We start from the raw sequence: 19521 nt of genomic DNA, 5'->3' as shown, positions 1-19521 counted from the left end.
ATAACTCTGCCTGTGGCTGCTGGTGCTCTATCAAGCTGTCAAGTGGGTTCTTTCTTACACAACACTAACCTGCCTGGGGGGGAATGGTTTGTACTGACATGACATTTCTCTAACAGACATTTACTGGCCACTGTAAAAATCGCTGCTTTTTTACAGCAATGGTCAGTAAATTTACTGACGGCTGGCAACCCTGCACCTGCCCTCCCCAAGGAGATTACTCTCACCCAGCCACCCTGCAGTTACTGCTTTTACGATGCAAGCAATGTCGGCTCTGTTCTCACTAAATACACAGCCAGGCGCAAAAAAGTGTGTGTATAAAAACATTTTTATATGCAAGTAGCGGTCTCCCCAGTGTCGGAGGGCCTAATGGTGGTCCCCCTCCGAGCCAGGGAGAACTGATATTCCTTCTCAGGGTGCAGGTCACTGAGCATGGTGGGTGTAGTGCAAGTTGAAAGATTGGGTGCCAGTCACTTTGTGAATGCAACAAAGATTTTATTGTCTCTTAACAAGAACCTGAGGAAGAGGGTTTAGGGCCAGGACACCCTTGGGTAGATGCAAAATCAATTGGCGGACTCCATGGACCAAAAAATAGTAATGGGCAGTTGTCTATACAGGTAAAAGGCCTTTAGGCTGGATGGATGCAGTGCACTATTTTGTAGAATTGCTGTCTCCTATAGCAACTGAACTTTTAACAGTCAATATAGATCTGCATACGTAACTCGCAGTATCCCACTGTAGATCTTCACACTGAGCTCCTAGTCTCTCACTAGACTTCCAAGATCCCAGCCACAACTGGATCCCCTGAGCTCTTCCACAGCTAACTCGCTATTTATTCCTCAAGCTTCACCCATGCTACCCCCTGGGTCCCTGAGTTGACTCTGCTGGAGCTTTTCCACTTCTTCACTGTCCATGGCTAGTAAAAAGGCTGCTCTGGGACTCCAGGCACTGGCCTTCTAGTAACAGGAGTGGTTGTCCCATGGTGGCGACTGTTTCCCCTTTACCTTTTGGCAACATTCGGTTCCCCGTCTGGCTGAACCTCTAACTTGGTTAGGCTCCCGACCTGAAGCCCCAACCCTGCGCTGCTTCTCAGTCCTGGATAGGCCCCAGGCAGCCTAGCAGCCAGGTGCTCCCAGATAGGCCTCAGGCTTCTGGCCTAGCAACTGGGATCAGTACAACACTTGTCCACCCAGACAGCCATCCAGGTGGAACAGAACCTCGATCACCTGACTCCTCCCAAAATAAATGGGCTTTCCCAGCAGGCCATGGCGCCAAAGACTTCTTCCAATTGGCCGGGACAACCTATCCACTCCTAACCCAAATTCACTAGGCCCTTGTCATTCAAATGCCACCTAGTGGGAGAAGTGCACCAAGTTCAGGTTTAGGGCAAAAGTCAGTGGATCACCTTAACAATCAGCCAGGCTAGTTGCCATCTAGCAATCTAAATTTTGTGAGCAACCCTGTTCATTACCAGGGTGCTGTATGTATGTTCTTTGGGGCGTTTGTTGTGACTAAGGCAGTCCTGTGTGAAGGGTGGAAGCGCTCCCCAAAAAAAAAAAAAAATGCATTTGGGGAACTCTTGTTCCTGCTATGCGGAGATGTAAACGGGGGCCTGACAGCTGCGTGTCTCCGTCCACTCCCTTCAATGTGCTTGTATAAAGATGGCCATACACTATACAATCTGTACCATTTTTTTCCTTTTGGTAAATCTAAAACTGTAGAATAGGAGGACACACCTGAACAATCTATTCAATCTATATATGGAGAAGCAGGGAAAGTGGGATTATCAGTGCCGTGAACAGATTGGGACACAAATTTACTATAAAATCATATTTTTATTATAGAAATCTAAAAGGTGTGTCTGTCGCCAAAACATTGGCTTCATCAGGGGAGTAAACAATTAATACAAGGAATTAAAAACACTAAAGAAGGAAACAATAGAAAATATATTAATGATAAAGCCCAGTAATTCAAATGAGCGATCACGTCACAAAGGAATCACAATTTTGTCCAATCTAGACCCCCAGCCCCCCGGTCCCCACATCTAAGACATACCGTGCCAGGCTCCCAGGACAGTGAACACCACCAAGCGGCCAGGGACAGCAACTCAACCCTGTAACTGTCTACAGGGGGCTCAGAAGGGTGCCTAGAGGAGCTGGAAATTAACATATTGATAATGAGTATTTAACTAATTAGATTATTCATATAGGCTGATAAGCCTCCATTACATACCCTGACTGAACACATAAAAAGCACAAGGAAATACGGTGCTTGAATGTAGGGGTCAAAAGATGTATATGTGACCAAAGGAAACTAGGAGCAATATAATGCATAATGGTAGCATTAGTAAATTGTTCATAGTGCAATAGGCAAAAGACATTTTATTAACAAGCACTGATGTAGAAGGTATAAATATGTATATAGGCGCTTACCATGAAAAGTGCAAACGCCGATGATAATAATAGTAAGATGCACAATATGCATAGGGTCCCGCCTTTAGAAAAACTGAACACGGAAGCCCCCAAGAAAAGCCTCCAAATGAATCCGACAGGCTATCTATTCAATTTGTATCCAATCAGACTGGCCCTTGCAATACATGGCTAACGGTATGTGGGCGGGGCCTACTCTCCCTGTACATTGGAGTACTTTTTCACTTGTATGTGCTCACCAATGCCTAGGGCCACATTCCTGTGAAGGTCAACATTAAGGTGGTACTCCAGCATAGATGTGCAGTTGTATAACAGTTCCTCTGTGAAGGGTTCTGTCCCATGTAACTGCACACCTTTTTTGCTTTGACTGTAGCATTTAGGAGGGGACGCTGCTTAGCTTGTGCCCTTCTCCACCAGTTTAGCACACCTCCTGCCGCCTCACTCTCAGTGACAGAATGGGTCCCGCCATGCACTTGGTCCACTCCTTCCACTCTCCTGTACCATGTGGCTAGGTTCATGAGGGCTCCATACACATAGGTTGGGTCCTGATTATTTGGGGAAACTGACTGCTAGAAAGGGAAGTAGAGCGCCAACCCCCCCCCCCCCCCCACACCCCCCAGGACCTGTCACCTATGCCGTACATGGTTACCTGTAGCAACTACTCTCCTGCTCCCACTCATCTGCTGAGTTTACCCTTCATAGTGACTCTCCTCCTGTATCCTGTTTGTTTTTTACAGGCCCTGTTTTTCTGATGCACCATGTTCCACCATGCACCCCTTTCAATGACTTAAGGAAAGTTTCCTGAATTTTCTAAATCAGTGGTCTCCAAACTGCAGCCCGTTGGCTGCTTTTATCTGCCCTCTGGGGCACTATGCCTCCCACTGCCACCAATAATGGGACAATTTTCTTTCCACTGACCCCAATGATGGGGCACAATTCCTCCCACAGATATCAACATATAGGCACTATTCCTTCCACCAATACCAATGATGGGGCACGATTCCTCCCTCTGACTGTGGAATTTTCTTTATCATACATCACAAGACACAGAGCACCATAGTAATGACTATCTGGGTTTATATGCTACCTTTTAGGTGATTGGACACTGGCAACCAATAGTAAGAAGGTTCCTCCCATATAACCCCTCCCATACAGGAAGTACCTTAGTTTTTTGTCAGTGTCTTGAAGGTGATGGTTACGGCTGTGAAAGCTCTTGCTTCAGATAATGTCCCAGTGAGGATGTTGATCCATTCCGATGGCATATCATGCTAAAGTGGCTGGTACCCGAGCCCTGGTTCAAGAACAGGGTCTTGCCTGTAATGTTTCTTTATGGAGCTGGACCCTTGTGATATGGTATTCCCGGTCTTTTATTTGCCCAAGGAAACCTAAAGGGTGCTTTACAGGTCCAGGGGTGTGGACCCTAAAACAAAAGGGGACCCGGTCTCTGAAGGTCCTCATTGGCGTTACCCACGGTGATGGGGGAAGATTGAGCCTGTCTCAGGCTCTGCTGCGAGGATTGGTAGGTGCTTCCTTTGGAGGCCCCATTTTATTACATTATTTATAGTAATGTTATGTCAGATTGCATGCCAGATTGTAGTGCCTTTTGTGTCCACTGTGTGGTACCGGAGAGCGGTTGCACAAACTAGGTTCCTGTTGGGGACCGCGGGTAGCCCGCCTGTGCAGACGGCACGTGCACATCCCGCTCCCTCCTGCGTGAGCTCTAGCGTGCGGGATGGCGGCATCGCGGCCGCGTGTTTCCCACATGCACAGTAAGTCCCGGGCGTATGACACACGCATAGGGGAGTCAGGCACCTGCGTGTGTCAGTACTGTTCGTTAAGAGGAGCCGGGAGCCAGTTGCAGCGGGGCACGTGAGTCGGGCATTTGCAAACTTTGTAAGGAGGCTATAATAGGCTTTGTGTACAGCCATATAGCACAGTAAGTTTCCTCAATCTTGTAAGCATGTCTTCCAGAAACCGAGGTGCAGGGAACAGGATTAATCCAGGGGTTAAAGTGACTCCTTCAAAAACAGGAGATCAACCTCGGGCTACTGCAGCACCTGTCTCCCCTGAAGGACCTGTGGCATTCGGCCTGGCTGAGCCATTGCATTTGTCAGGCGTTGTGGCCACCACCAATATCCCTGCTTCGGCTTATGTTACTAAGGATGACTTAAAGTGGGGTTCCACCCAAAAAACAAAAATGCCTGGAAAAATTCTAAAAAAAAAAACAAAACATTTTGGATTTTTTTTTTTTTTTTTTTTTTTTTTTCCACTTACCTCTAAATGCCTGTTGCTAGGTGGTCCCTCGTAGTCTGCCTGTTCCTTTGCCTGAGCTGGTGACATCACTTCCCCCCCCCCCAGACACAGGAAGGGCTCCGCTCCCTCCCTCCTGTCAATCATCTGGGACCCATTACAGGTCCTAGGTGATTGAGCGGCCAATCACGGCGCGCCGCTCGCGCATGCGCAGTGGGTGCCAGGCTGTGAAGCCACAGCCCGGCGCCCACAGTTGAAATGCCGGCGCTGACGAGCGGAGGGGGGGGGGGAGACGAGCAGGGCTTCGATCCCCCGCATCGCTGGACCCAGGGACAGGTGAGTGCCCAATTAAAAGTCAGCAGCTGCAGTATTTGTAGCTGCTGACTTTTAAATTTTTTTTTTTTTTGACGGCCCCCCCCTGGGTGGAACTCCTCTTTAACGTCAGCTCTCGCTGGCCTTGAAGGCAAAATAGCGGGTATGATTGTAACGCAGGGAGGGAAGAAACGAAACGGATCTCCCTCTCCTGAGCCTGGTCCCAGTGCTGAGTCACTTGAGCACCAGGACTCCCTTAGCTAATTGGGTCCTTGTGATTTGGATCCTGAATGGGCAGAGGATTTTGAAGAGGTGGCCATAGGGGATAAAGATGCGGAAGCAGAGGAGTCCTCGGCGGGGGACTCGGGTTCGGAGGAATCGTTGATGGCTTCGCAATCCCAAAAGCTATTTATCCAATCTTTAACCGAGGTGGTAAGAGCAGGTTTCAAGTTGCCCCTGTACAAGGGCCAGGAAATCCCTGTTCTACATTGGGATCATTGCGACCTTTGCAAGGTTCTCAGGCGCTTCCTGTGCATCCATTATTGGAGCAATTGATTTACGCTGATTGGGAACATCTGGACAGAATATACTTGCCTCCTAAAAGGTTTTCTCTTTTGTACCCGATGGAGGAAAAGTTCAAAAAGAGGTGGGATACACCTTTTAGTGGATGCTGCTATTTCTTCAGTAAATAAAAGCTTAACCTGTCCAGTGGATAATGCCCAAAGGTTTAAAGACCCAGCAGAAAAAAAGCTGGAATCTTTGCTAAAGGCCTCCTTTGTGGTGGCCGGTTCAGCAGTACAACCAGCTGTTGCGGCAATTGGGATCTGTCAATCCCTAAAGGATCCTACCTGTTCAGGAGGAATATTCTGATGAATTAGCAGAACTTCCTCGCGCTTTGTGTTTTGCAGTAGACGCATTAAAAGACTCAATCCAGCAGATGTCTCGCTTTGCGCTACTCTCAGTGCATATGCGCAGAGTTTTGTGGTTAAAGAACTGGTCAGCCGAGATGCCATGCAAGAGGCTACTTGCGGCTTTTCCCTTTCATGGGGAACGTTTGTTTGGAGAAGATCTGGATAAGTATATCCAAAAGATCTTGGGAGGAAAGGGCTCCCTGCTTCCTGTGAAAAGAAGGAATAGGCAGCCTTTAAGATTCCGAATGCTCCTGGGCCAGTCGCATCTTCTCCCAAGAAGTATCAACGGCCTCAACCACCTGCCTTTAAAAGACCTCAGGGTCAGAAAAGAACTTTGAATCAGAAGCTGAATAAGGCCAATGCCAAGTCCTCCTTGTGAAGGGGCGCCCCCACTCTTACAAGTGGGGGGCAGACTGCGCCAGTTCGCAGATGCTTGGGCAGGGTGGGTGCAGGAAAAGTGGGTTATCTCCACTATAACGCAGGGCTATAAAATAGAGTTCTGCGTTTTTTTTTTTTTTTTCCCTCTCCCCTTTCTCCCCCCAAATCGATTTTCTGAGATCAACAGTTCCTTCGGATCTAGAAAAGAAGAAAAACCTATTCCTAGCCTTAAAACAGCTAAAAAGGCAAGGGGTGATTATCAAGGTTCCGCACAAAGAAAAATTCAAGGGGTTTTATTCAAACCTATTCAGTGCCGAAGCCAAATGGGGAAGTAAGGCCCATTCTGGACCTCAAATCCCTCAATTCCTTTCTAAAAGTACGAACCTTCCTGATGGAATCGGTTCGTTCAGTAATAGCATCTCTAAGAAAAGGGGACTATTTAGCATCCATAGACATCAAGGATGCATACCTGCATGTACCGATTTTCGGACAACATCAAAGGTTTCTACGCTTCTCAGTGGAAGAGTGTCATTTCCAGTTTGTAGCACTACTGTTCGGTCTGGCTACGGCCCCTCGAGTCTTCACAAAGGTGTTGGCTCCGGTATTGGCCTCTCTAAGGTCTCAGAAGATATCGGTGATAGGATATCTGGACGACCTTCTGTTGAAGGACCAGTCCTATTCTACCCTGATGGAGAATGTTTCAACTACAGTTCATGTGCTGAGATGCCTAGGTTGGATTCTGAATCTGGACAAATCTGCTCTTCATCAAGTTCAAATCTTGACATATCTAGGCTTGATCCTGGATACGACCCAGAAAAGGATGTTTTTACCCCCGTTGAAAGTCAGCTCAATAGTGGAGCTGGTCAGGAAAGTAAAAAGACCCTCAATTCGATTATGCATGAGACTGCTGGGGAAGATGGTGTCATCTTTCAGCTCAGTTCCTTATGCGCAGTTTCACTCCAGGTTGTTCCAGAGAACGATCCTGGAGGCTTGGGACAAGTCTGTCCTAGCTTTGGATCATCCAATATCTCTATCCCCAAAGGTAAAACAGGACCTCTCTTGGTGGTCAAAGACCAGCAACCTAAAAAAATGGGAAGACCTTTCCACCAGTAACTTGGAAGGTGGTAACTTCAGACGCCAGTCGGCTGGGGAGCGGTATTGGAAGAGGCCTCCGTACAAGGAAAAATGGTCCCAGGTAGAGAGAACCTTACTGATCAATCTGTTGGAAATCCGAGCAGCTCGCTTGACCCTCATATTCTGGATGGCCAGGCTGCGGGGGTCTCTGGTCAGAGTCCAGTCTGACAATTCCACAGTGGTGGCATACATCAACCACCAAGGGGGTACCCGGAGCTGGGCAGCCCAAAAAAATCATATACTGACTTGGGCAGAGAGACACGTGCCATATCTGTCAGCAGTCTATATTCTGGGGGTGGACAATTGGCAGGCAGACTACCTAAGTCGTCAGCAGTTGTTGCCAGGGGAATGGTCCCTCCACCTCCAAAGTTTTCCTTCAAATATGCCAGCATTGGGGGATGCCAGAGGTGGATCTCCTGGCATCCAGGTTCAATGCCAAGGTGGACAGCTTTGTGTCCAGAACCAGGGATCCACTTGCCGTGGGGACGGATGCATTGGTGGTTCCCTGGGATCGTTATTCTCTAGTTTACGCCTTTCCTCTGGTCCAGATGCTGCCGCACCTGTTACGCAGGATACAGATGGAGCAGAAAACAGTAATTCTGGTGGCCCCACGGTGGCCAAGGAGGTCTTGGTGTTCACGGATTGTGAGGATGGCAGTAGGAGACCCATTGTCTTCCATTCCGCCCAGACCTACTGTCCCAAGGTCCAATATACCATCCTTCTTTACGGTGGCTGAATTTGATGGCATGGCTATTGAGACCAGAGTACTAAAAGACCGTGGTATCAATGGTTCTGTTTTGGCTACTTTGATAAATGCTAGGAAGCCATTGCCTAGAAAAATTTACCATAGTCTGGAAATCATACATCTCATGGTGTGAGAAGAGAAGATGGCACCCTCGCAAGTATACAATTGGGAGGGTTCTTGTCTTCCTGCAAGCAGGAATTGACTTAAACTTGTCTTAAGGCCGAAATCTGTCCTTTAATGGTTCCTAATCGTGTTTTTTCCAGAGGCCAATTGCGTCTCATTCATTGGTACGAACCTTTATCAAGGGAGTACTACATTTAAGGCCACCAATTAGACCACCCTTGTGCCCATGGGACTTGAACTTAGTGCTTTCAGCTCTAGAGAGTCATACCTTTTGAGCCTATTGACTAGGAAATTTTGTTTTTTTTTTTTTTTTGTTTGTTTTTGTTTTTTGTGGCTATAACCTCAGCAAGAAGGGTCTCGGAGTTGGCCGCCCTTTCTTGTGAGAAACCCTGTTTGTTCATCAGGATAAGGTGGTAATGTGGTCCCATCCAGAGTTTTTTTTACCCAAAGAGGTTTCTAGTTTTCACTTAAATCAGGATATCATTTTACCTTCTTTCTTTCCTAACCCTAAAGCTAAGGAGGAAAGATTGCTCCATTCACTGGATGTGGTGAGAGCTATTAAGGGTTACTTGGATAGGTCAGCCCCTTTTCGGAAGTCTGACTCCATTTTTGTTCTGCCTGAGGGTCCTAAGAACGGACAGGCAGCAGCTAGTTCTACAATCCTCCTAGGTGGATTCGTCAGGTCATTATCCAGGCCTATGAGTTGAAACACAAGGTTCCACTTCGCTATCTCAAGGCTCACACTGCCAGAGGAATTAGTACGTCATGGGCAGTGCGCCAACAAGTGTCGATGGCTCAGGTTTCAAAGCGGCCGCTTGGTCTTCGGTTCATACATTCACCAGGTTTTACCGACTGGATGTTAGATCTCAAAAGGAGACTGTTTTTGGCCAGAGCGTGCTGCAAGCAGCTTTATAATTTGGAGCCTAAAATGAAGGGGATTTAGGTATGTTCCCTCCCCTCAAAGGCATTGCTTTAGGACATCCCAGATAGTCATTACTATGGTGCTCTGTGTCCCGTGATGTGCGATAAAGAAAAATGGATTTTTAAAATAGCTTACCTGTAAAATCCTTTTCTTGGAGTACATCACAGGACACCGAGGTCCCTCCCTTCTTTTTCTGGGATCTTCATTGCTTGCTAAAAAACTAAGGTACTTCCTGTATGGAAGGGGTTACAGTGGCTTGCGAAAGTATTCGGCCCCCTTGAACTTTTCAGGCTTCAAACATAAAGATATAAAATTTTAATTTTTTGTGAAGAATCACCAACAAGTGGGACACAATTGTGAAGTGGAACGAAATCTATTGGATATTATTTTAAACTTTTTTAGCAATTAAACTGAAAAGTGGTGCGTGCAAAATTATTCGGCCCCTTTACTTTCAGTGCAGCAAACTCACTCCAGAAGTTCAGCGAGGATCTCTGAATGATCCAATGTTGTCCTAAATGACTGATGGTGATAAATAGAATCCACCTGTGTGTAATCAAGTCTCTGTATAAATGCACCTGCTCTGTGATAGTCTCAGGGTTCTGTTGAAAGTGCAGAGAGCATCATGAAGACCAAGGAACACACCAGGCAGGTCCGTAATACTGTTGTGGAGAAGTTTAAAGCCGGATTTGGATACAAAAAGATTTCCCAAGCTTTAAACATCCCAAGGAGCACTGTGCAAGCGATCATTTTGAAATGGAAAGAGTATCAGACCACTGCAAATCTACCAAGACCTGGCTGTCCCTCTAAACTTTCAGCTCAGACAAGGAGAAGACTGATCAGAGATGCAGCCAAGAGGCCCATGATCACTCTGGATGAACTGCAGAGAACTACAGCTGAGGTGGGAGAGTCTGTCCATAGGACAACAATCAGTCGTACACTGCACAAATCTGGCCTTTATGGAAGAGTGGCAAGAAGAAAGCCATTTCTCAAAGATATCCATAAAAAGTCTCGTCTAAAGTTTGCCACAAGCCACCTGGGGGACACACCAAACATGTGAAAGAAGGTGCTCTGGTCCGATGAAACCAAAATCGAACTTTTTGGCCACAATGCAAAACGATATGTTTGGCGTAAAAGCAACACAGCTCATCACACTCAAGACACCATCCCCACTGTCAAACATGGTGGTGGCAGCATCATGGTTTGGGCCTGCTTTTCTTCAGCGACAGGGAAGATGGTTAAAATTGAGGGGAAGATGGATGCAGCCAAATACAGGACCATTCTGGATGAAAACCTGTTGGAGTCTGCAAAAGACCTGAAACTGGGACGGAGATTTATCTTCCAACAAGACAATGATCCCAAACATACAGCAAAATCTACAAAGGAATGGTTCACAAATAAACACATCCAGGTGTTAGAATGGCCAAAGTCCAGACCTGAATCCAATCGAGAATCTGTGGAAAGAGCTGAAAACTGCTGTTAACAAACGCTCTCCATCCAACCTCACTGAGCTAGAGCTGTTTTGCAAGGAAGAATGGGCAAGAATTTCAGTCTCTCGATGTGCAAAACTGATAGACATACCCCAAGCAACTTGCAGCTGTAATCGCAGCAAAAGGTGGCTCTACAAAGTATTAACGCAAGGGGGCCGAATAATTTTGCACGCCACACTTCATTTTTTTTATTAGTTAAAGTTTCAAAAATCCAAAAGATTTCGTTCCACTTCACAATTTGTGTCCCACTTGTTGGTGATTCTTCACAAAAAATACATTTTATATCTTTGTTTGAAGCCTGAAATGTGGCAAAAGGTTGAAAAGTTCAAGGGGGCCGAATACTTTCGCAAGCCACTGTATATGGGAGGAACTTTCTTACTATTGGTTGCCAGTGTCCAATCACCTAAAGGTAGCATATAAACCCAGATATTCATTACTATGGTGCTGTGTCCCGTGATGTACTCCAAGAAAAGGATTTTACAGGTAAGTTTCCCCCCCCCCCCCCCCACTGGCGAGAGCTTTGCTGGGGTTTTTCGCCTTCGTGTGTGTGTGTGTGTGTGTGTGTGTGTGTGTGTGTGTGTCCATTTGGTTGAACTAGATGGACTGGTGTGGTGGAGAGTTTCCAATCTGACTATGTAACTGCCCCTCTGTTTAGAAAGTTTGGAGACCCCTGGCCTAAACACTCCTGAAACATTACAGGTCATAATGCATACTTGGTTATCCTCACTAACTAACTTAAGCTATGGCTGCCCAGGCATATCTGTACAGGTGTAAGTCCAAGAAAGGCATTGTTGGAGAATGCCCTTAAGCCGGGTACACACTAATGGCTCTGGTCAGCGATGCTGTACTAACCATGCAAGGTTAGTCCAGGGATCTCCCCCCGTTGAGCTGTTAATCAGTCAGCTGCTGGTTTTCCAGCATGGACGTCTGACAGAAGCTGGCTGAAAGGCTGGCTTCTGTCGGCCAGACCGACATACACACAGGCAGAATGTTTGTGTGTGGTGGTTTTTGTTTAACTGGCAAGTGTCTCCTGACATTCTGTCCATATGTACAGGGCTTTAGGGTGAAAGGTGGATTTTGCTCTGGGCTACAGCTTTCTCTGTGATCTAGACCTAGACCTTCTTGCTTCCTACATAATTCCTCCACCCTCCCCCTCTTTTATAGGTAGACCTGGGGTGGAGGGGAGAAGCCAAAAAGCCCAGGAAGTCATTAGACCCAAAGCTTAACCCTTCCTTAGCCTGGGCAGCTAGACCTCACAAACACTACAGTTCCCTAGTAGCATGATGGGAGATCTACAAGAAGTGTTTGGCTAAATGTTTTTGCTTCCAACAGGAAGGTGGTGAATGAAAAATTTTTTTTTTTTTTTTTTTTTTTTTTATGGACAAGGTAAGTGAGATGAACACTAAGATGGCTTGAGCAGAAAATACATTAGAAAAGGCTGCTTTTTATTATGAAGAGAGACCATTGAGTACTGTCCATGGTGTGTGTGGTGTTTTTTTTTTTGTTTTTTTTTTTGTTTTTTCTCCTGAAACCCATTTGTCCTGAAATGCTGTTAAATAAAACTGAAAATATTGGTTCTGCTTTTTAAAGGTCACAATGTCAAAGTCATCAAGTGCTTCTGGACCACAGCAAGTAAAAAAGTATACACTGAGAGTAGCCCTGAAGAAGGTTGAGTACTATTCTGACAGCAGCGAGGAGGATGAAGAATTAAAGAAGCCTCCAGTTGTCCCATCAAGTGATTCTGAGGAGGAGCCACCAAATGCATTTCTGCAGAGAAGAGCCAAGAACATTGAGGACAACAAAGCCATGGTTTGTACCAGAGGTGGCCAAGGAGCAAGCTTATTTCCCCCACCCCCAGTGAGGACTGGGCTGACCATTTACTACAATGTTACTTGTGGGTAACTATTGGGCTACAATGCTCACAGGTGGTTTGGCTCCTCAGCTGTGTGTGGGGTTTTTTTTTTTTTTTTTTTTTTATACACCAGGTATGCATTTTGTTACTGTGCCTGCTCTTCCAGGTGCCCAAAGCACTGGGATTTGATGCTGAGAAGCCAAACCACCCATGTGCCTGGGGCCTTATGCATGGCCTTTATGATGCATTAAGTACGATCACTGACACCACAAAACTAGGTTCCATTGAGAAAGCTGTTCTAGGGCGCACTGCACACATTATTCAGAGTAGTCTGAGGTAACACTTTTGCTGGCATTTCAGTTGTGTTTAGTAGACCAGATGTCCTATGACTTAAATGAAATAAAAATGAGTCCTGGCAACCCAACCTATTTGATGGACCCATTTTATAGAAGTTGGCTTCTCCTATAAAGTCTTGCAGTTTTAAGCATGGTGTATGGTAACATTTTGTCAAAGAGTAAAATCCCTATGTTTTTATAGTGTACTTGCTTTGTGGAGCAAAAAAACTAATTTTTATAGAATTTGGTTTTAGTGTACGACAGGACCTATTTAAAGTGAATCTGTTTTCTAACCTTGCAGCTGGCCAAGCTTATGGCAGATTTGGAGAAATTGCCAGGACACTTGGAGTCAGATTCCAATAACCAGAACCATGGGACTCCGGTAAATGCATTTTTGTCTCTTAAGCATTCACTATAGGTGCAAATGTCTGTTTTGGTAGGGGTTGCATTTGTGGGGTTTTTGAGTACTTTTTTTTTTTTTTTTCTCTGCAATAGAAGTACTCAAGACGTTCCAGAGGATCACTTGTAGCAGCTGAACCAAGAAGGAACCCAGAGCGTGCCACACGACGTGTGACTCGCTCTATGGGAACAGTGCTGCCCTCCTCACCAGATAAGAACATAGACGATCAGAGCCTGGTGGATCAGCTATTGGAAGAGGTGAGTGATGTGTGATAAAATTTAAAATGTTGGCTTTAGCAGTTATAGTCTGCAGAATGCAGCACCAGGCTAGAATGCTGATTCTGTCCACTAGGTAGGGTTGCCACCTTTTCTTCAAGCCAAACCAAAATACTTTAGCAGTGCACGGCAACTTTTTGGTAGTACATTAAATTCATTACCATTGTACAATGCATGGCAATTTTTTTTTTTTTTTTTTTCCTACAATGCTGTGGGGGCGGCTTTGAGATATTGGGTCTAAACCCCTGAAGTATCACTTTTGAGATAAAGGGATTGCAGACACATTCAGTATGTACAGGAGAGGAGTGTGGAGGGTATGACTGGGGCAGAATGGGGAGATTTCTTGCAGTGTCTATGGGGTGACCAGGGAGCTGATGTTTGGAAGATAAGGAAAGTTACCATGGAGTGATGTCCCTCAGCTGAGAGGTAGGAAGCAACTCAGATTGTGCTCATCCACTATTATTTACAACAATAATTAGTACAACAGTACTAAATGAAAACCACCACCAGCCTAGCACTGTATCTCCAGATATTGTGAAGGTAATTTATGACCATTCCATACCCCCAACAGTCCTGGATTGGGTGGGACTGTCCCGCATTTATACCTTATTTTTTTTGTCCTGCATCACTCTATCTGTTAATTATATAGTAACTTCCAGCGCAAGTGTGAATATCAAGCACAGCCAGGGATTGACCAGAAAACCCGCTGGGTGTGCTCTGTGCAGCTGTCAAATTCAAGCTGTGATGTCGGATGTGACTGTTACTCATAACTGTCCCTTAGTCAAGCCATCAGCATATAGGGAAACAGCCCGCACGTACACATGGCTGAAAAACCCAGTCGGCAATGTGGAATCACCGCACTCACAGCATGGCTTCTGAAGTTGTAGCAGACTTCCTGCTCTGCACTGAGAATGGGGACAAGAGCTGGTCTGAGTGCAGCATGATCTAGGGGAGGAGGTGGTGAGCTGCACTGTTATCCTTATCTCCTTCCTGCTTGGGGAAGGGAGATTGGGAGCTGGAAATGACAAGAGTGCATTGAAAAAAAACAAAGGTGTGACAGGGATGGGTTTGCTTTAAGAGCATATTAAATAAGGGCATTAGCCAATGTATCCCATTGGGTAATTTAAAAGAGCAAACAAAAATCCTGGATGGCTTAACTCCAATGTAAAAATGCATATAAAAGCGAAGGAGAAGGCCTTCAAAAAATACTAGGTTGAGGGATCATCCTCAGCATTCAGACTTTATAAAGAATGCAACAAGAAATGTAAGGGTGCAATTAGGACGGCTAAGATAGAACATGAAAGACACATAGTGGAGGAGAGCAAAAAAAAATCACAAGAAATTCTTTATGTATGTAAACAGTAAAAAAGGAGGACAGACCATATTGGCCCCATAAAGAATGAGAAAGGATGGGGAGATGGCGAAGGTATTTATTCTTCTCAGTCTTCACGAGTGAATCGGGGGGGCTTCAGTAACCAAAACTGCAGTGTTTATCCTCATGACACAACACAGGAAGCACCTCCATGGTTAACAGAGGACAGAATTAAAATTACTTGAGAAACTTAACATTAATAAATCACCGGGACCAGATGGCTTGCATCCGAGGGTACTTAGGGAACTCAGTCAAGTGATTGCCAGACCGTTGTTCCTAATTTTTACAGATATGTACAGAATGGTACCAGCTGATTGGAGAAAAGCCAATGTAGCACCAATACTTAAAAAGGGCCCAAAATACATCCCTGGGAATTACTGACCAGTTAGCCGAACATCAATAGTATGTAAACTCTTGGAGGGGATAAGGGACTATATACAAGATTTTAGTAATAACGGTATCATTAGCAGTAATCAGCATGGATTCATGAAGAATCGTTCTTGCCAAACCAATCTATTAACCTTCTATGAGGAGGTGAGTTGCCATCTAGATAAAGGAAGGCCCGTAGACGTGGTGTATCTGGATTTTGCAAAAGCATTTGACACAGTTCTCCATAAACGTTTACTGTACAAAATAAGGTCCATTGGCATGGACCATAGGGTGAGTACATGGATAGTAAACTGGCTACAAGGGCGAGTTCAGAAGGTGGTGATAAATGGGGAGTACTCAGAATGGTCAGCGGTGGGTAGTGGGGTTCCCCAGGGTTCTGTGCTGGGACCAATCCTATTTAATTTTTTCATAAATGACCTGGAGGATGGGATAAACAGTTCAATCTCTGTATTTGCAGACAATACTAAGCTAAGCAGGGCAATAACTTCTCTGCAGGATGTGGAAACCTTGCAAAAAGACCTGAACAAATTAAGGGGGTGAGCGACTACATGGCAAATGAGGTTCAATGTAGAAAAATGTGAAATAATGCATTTGGGTGGCAAAAATATGAATGCAATCTATACACTGGTGGGAGAACCTCTTGGGGAATCTAGGATGGAAAAGGACCTGGGGGTCCTAGTAGATGATAGGCTCAGCAATGGCATGCAATGCCAAGCTGCTGCTAACAAAGCAAACAGAATATTGGCATGCATTAAAAGGGGGATCAACGCCAGAGATAAAACGATAATTCTCCCATGCTACAAGGCTCTGGTCCGGCCGCACCTGGAGTATGCTGTCCAGTTCTGGGCACCAGTCCTCAGGAAGGATGTACTGGAAATGGAGCGAGTACAAAGAAGGGCAACAAAGCTAATAAAGGGTATGGAGGATATTGGTTATGAGGAAAGGTTGCTAGCACTGAACTTATTCTCTCTGGAGAAGAGACGCTTGAGAGGGGATATGATTTCAATTTACAAATACTGTACTGGTGACCACACAATAGGGATAAAACTTTTTCGCAGAAGAGTTTAATAAGACTCGTGGCCACTCATTACAATTAGAAGAAAAGAGGTTTAACCTTAAACTACGTAGAGGCTTCTTTACTGTAAGAGCGGCAAGGATGTGGAATTCCCTTCCACAGGCGGTTCTCAGCGGGGAGCATTGATAGCTTCAAGAAACTATTAGATAATCACTTGAATGACTGCAACATACAGGGATATACAATGTAATACTGACACATAATCACACACATAGGTTGGACTTGATGGACTTGTGTCTTTTTTCAACCTCGCCTACTATGTAACAGAGCCAGCTACATAAAGTTACTTTTACAAAGCTAAGCATGTGGAAAATGTTGGAGCTTTGGGGAAGGCAGAGGATATGTGTGTGTGTGTGTGTGTGTGTGTGTGTGTGTGTGGATGTAGCTGAGGAGAGGTGCAATAGTGAGATGTGAATAAATGAATGGACTCTGTACCTTGCGCTCTCTTGAACCCTGTCATCACTTACTCCACAACTCTGTATGTAACGCGCACCAGAACCCTGCACTCTGTGCCTAGCACTCTGTACATAGATATAGATGGTGTGTGTGTTTTTTTTTTTTTTTTTTTTTTTTTTTTTTTTTGTTTTTTTTTTTTTTATTGTCCCTTTTTTAATAAAAAAAACTGATCACTTTTATTGCTGCCACAAGGAATGTAAACATAATAGGCAGTACTAGGCAATACTTTTATTTTTCCCCAGTTGTCTTCCAGGACAGCCCTTGAGAGATGGAGTCCCTCCCATTGACCCAGGAAACACATTGCTAAAACAGTTCAAAAGGCGGTCCCTCAGGTCCCTGGCCAGTCATTTGTGTTTCCTCCTTCGGAGGAACATGTTGCCAGGAACCAGGTCAGAAGGACTCTATCTCTCAGGGGCTGCCTGGGGGGAGCGGAGCCGCACAGGGGGACCGGGTCCTATCCAGCGGCTCCAGATTAGTCCTACATCCTTTTTTTTTTTTTTTTTTTTTTTTTCTGGGCTCTGGTACCGTCCGGCTGGCAGGAGCAGACCTGTTACCCCCCCTCTTTCTGGTGCCAAGGTGGCCAGTGGCAGGTTGATGCTTGTTCCCTCCAGGAGCGGTGTAGATGGTTTCTTCCATCTCAGCTCCGTGCTGTAAGGGCGGTGGGGGGCGGAGACGCCGAGCGTCATTTTCGGCACACAGCGATGACGCGGTTCTGCCGGGACTTCCGGGTCTCTGAAGGCACAAAGAGGAAGGGAAAAGCCCACGCTGGGCCTACAAATCCCAACCAGCGTCCAGCCATACCGGACTAGCGGCGGGATCTGGAACTTGAGAGGGGGACCATGGAGGCTAATCCCCAGGACACTCCGGTGGATGCAGGCACCAGCCAAACACAGGCAGGCTGCTGGTCAAGCCCTTACTGTGTTTATTTCTGAGGGTTTGTTGTAAGGCTGGGATTGGTAGTACCCCATGGTGGTGGTTATCTCAGTCCCATGTTTATGCAGCAGTGGTGGCAGCACGGGTGTTTTCTGCTGAAAGTTAGAGGGATTTTGATGCTAAAGATCGTTTATTCTTTATTGCAGGCTAAGGAGGCCCCAAGGGAAGACAAGTCAGGCCACAAAAAAATGCCCTAATTGTGGAAATAAGTTGTCCTCAGGCTCTAACAAAGCCTTATGCAAGCAGTGTATTGCAGGCTTACTTAAAACAGAGGCAGACTCTCCCTTGGCGAAATTCCTTGGCTCCTTTAAGGATGAGATGGCATCAACCTTTAAATCTCTCCGAGTTAATCGCAGATGTAGGCACGTCTGCTTCCACCAGTAAAGCAGCTGCGATTCCCTCCTCACCATGCCTTACAACACCCAGTTCTGGGGAGCTCCGTACAGTCAGGGAGCATAGCCCCGTGTTGGTTAGCCCCAAATCCTCTGACGCAGACTCAGATCAGGAGGATGATCAGGTTGTAGCTAACAAAGCAGCAAAATACAAGCTGTCTCTTGAGGAAGTAGATGAGCTGTTGAGCGCTATTTATGATATGCTGGAAATTGATGAGGAAGAAACTCAACTGACCAGACATGATAAAATGTATGAGGCTCTGGGGAAAAAGAAAGCTAAGGTATTCTCTATACATAAAGTGCTTTCTGACCTTGTCCTCAAGGAGTGGGTAGAGCCAGATAAAAAGGTCTTCTTTCCAAATTCCCTTAAAAGGAGATTCCCCTTTGATGAGAGCCCAGAGGCGGTCTGGAATAAAAATCCTAAACTAGATGCCCCTCTGTCCAAAGTCTCAAAACAGTCTGACCTTGCTTTTGAGGATATGGGTCATTTAAAGGACCCAATGGACAGGAAAACAGGCATAGTCTTAAAGAGGGCCTGGGATGCTTCTATGGCAGGCTTAAAACCAGCTCTAGCCACTTCTTGTGTGGCTAGAAATTTGGAGTTCTGGTTATCCCAACTAGAAGAACACCTAAAGGCAGGCACGCCTAGGGGGGAGCTCTTGAAAACCTTCCCTATGCTTTTTAAGGCGACAAGTTTCATCTGACGCTTCCACTGATGCCATAAAATTTACGGCTAAAACCGCGGCGCTTTCTGTCGCAGCCAGGAGGTCAGTATGGATGAAAACTTGGGGGAGAGACACAGTGTCTAAAACATGCCTGTGCAGTGTCCCCTTTACAGGAGACTTAGTCTTCGGGCCTGAACGAGATACCGCCTTGGAAAGAACGGCGGATAAAAAGAAAACCTTTCCGATGAAAATTTTTTTCTTTTTTAAAAGAATTTTTTTCGTCCCTCAAAGGAACCCTCCAAGTCAGAGAGGGAGTTCAAACCCAAAAAGCACTAGACAGAAAGGGAAAGGGGGCATACTTTTTAACCGCCCCAATTCAAACCCTAAACCCCAGTGACATCAGGGTTCCGGTGGGAGGAAGGTTAGTGAATTTTCTCCCACAGTGGGAAAAGAGAACCTCAAACGAGTTTGTCTTAAACATTATAAAAAGAGGGTATGCGCTGGAATTTCACAGCGATCCACCCTCAAAGTTTCTTGTGACAAAGCTTCCAAGACACTCAGAAAAGGCCAAGGCCTTACCTCTGTTAATAGGGGAAATGGTGGTTCAAGAGGTATTGACACCAGTCCCTATTCAGGAACAGGGGGACGGTTTTTACTCGCACATTTTTGTGGTAAAAAAGCCGTCTGG

The 19521-nt window shown here is 45.8% G+C and overlaps 1 protein-coding gene across 1 annotated transcript in view; it reads left to right on the top strand.

Moving 5' to 3' along the window:
- Nucleotides 1–19521, top strand: part of LOC141126557 (cell division cycle-associated protein 7-like) — a 46428-nt gene that overhangs the window by 3725 nt on the left and 23182 nt on the right. The window contains exons 2-4 of the mRNA XM_073612482.1: nucleotides 12279–12497; nucleotides 13177–13257; nucleotides 13371–13532. Of these exons, the coding sequence (XP_073468583.1) occupies nucleotides 12279–12497; nucleotides 13177–13257; nucleotides 13371–13532 (462 nt within the window). The remainder of the gene's footprint in view (nucleotides 1–12278; nucleotides 12498–13176; nucleotides 13258–13370; nucleotides 13533–19521) is intronic.

Source organism: Aquarana catesbeiana, linkage group LG02 (assembly GCF_042186555.1).
Source record: "Aquarana catesbeiana isolate 2022-GZ linkage group LG02, ASM4218655v1, whole genome shotgun sequence".
In the NCBI taxonomy this organism is placed as follows: Eukaryota; Metazoa; Chordata; class Amphibia; order Anura; family Ranidae; genus Aquarana; species Aquarana catesbeiana.
This window is presented reverse-complemented; position numbering and strand designations above follow the sequence as displayed.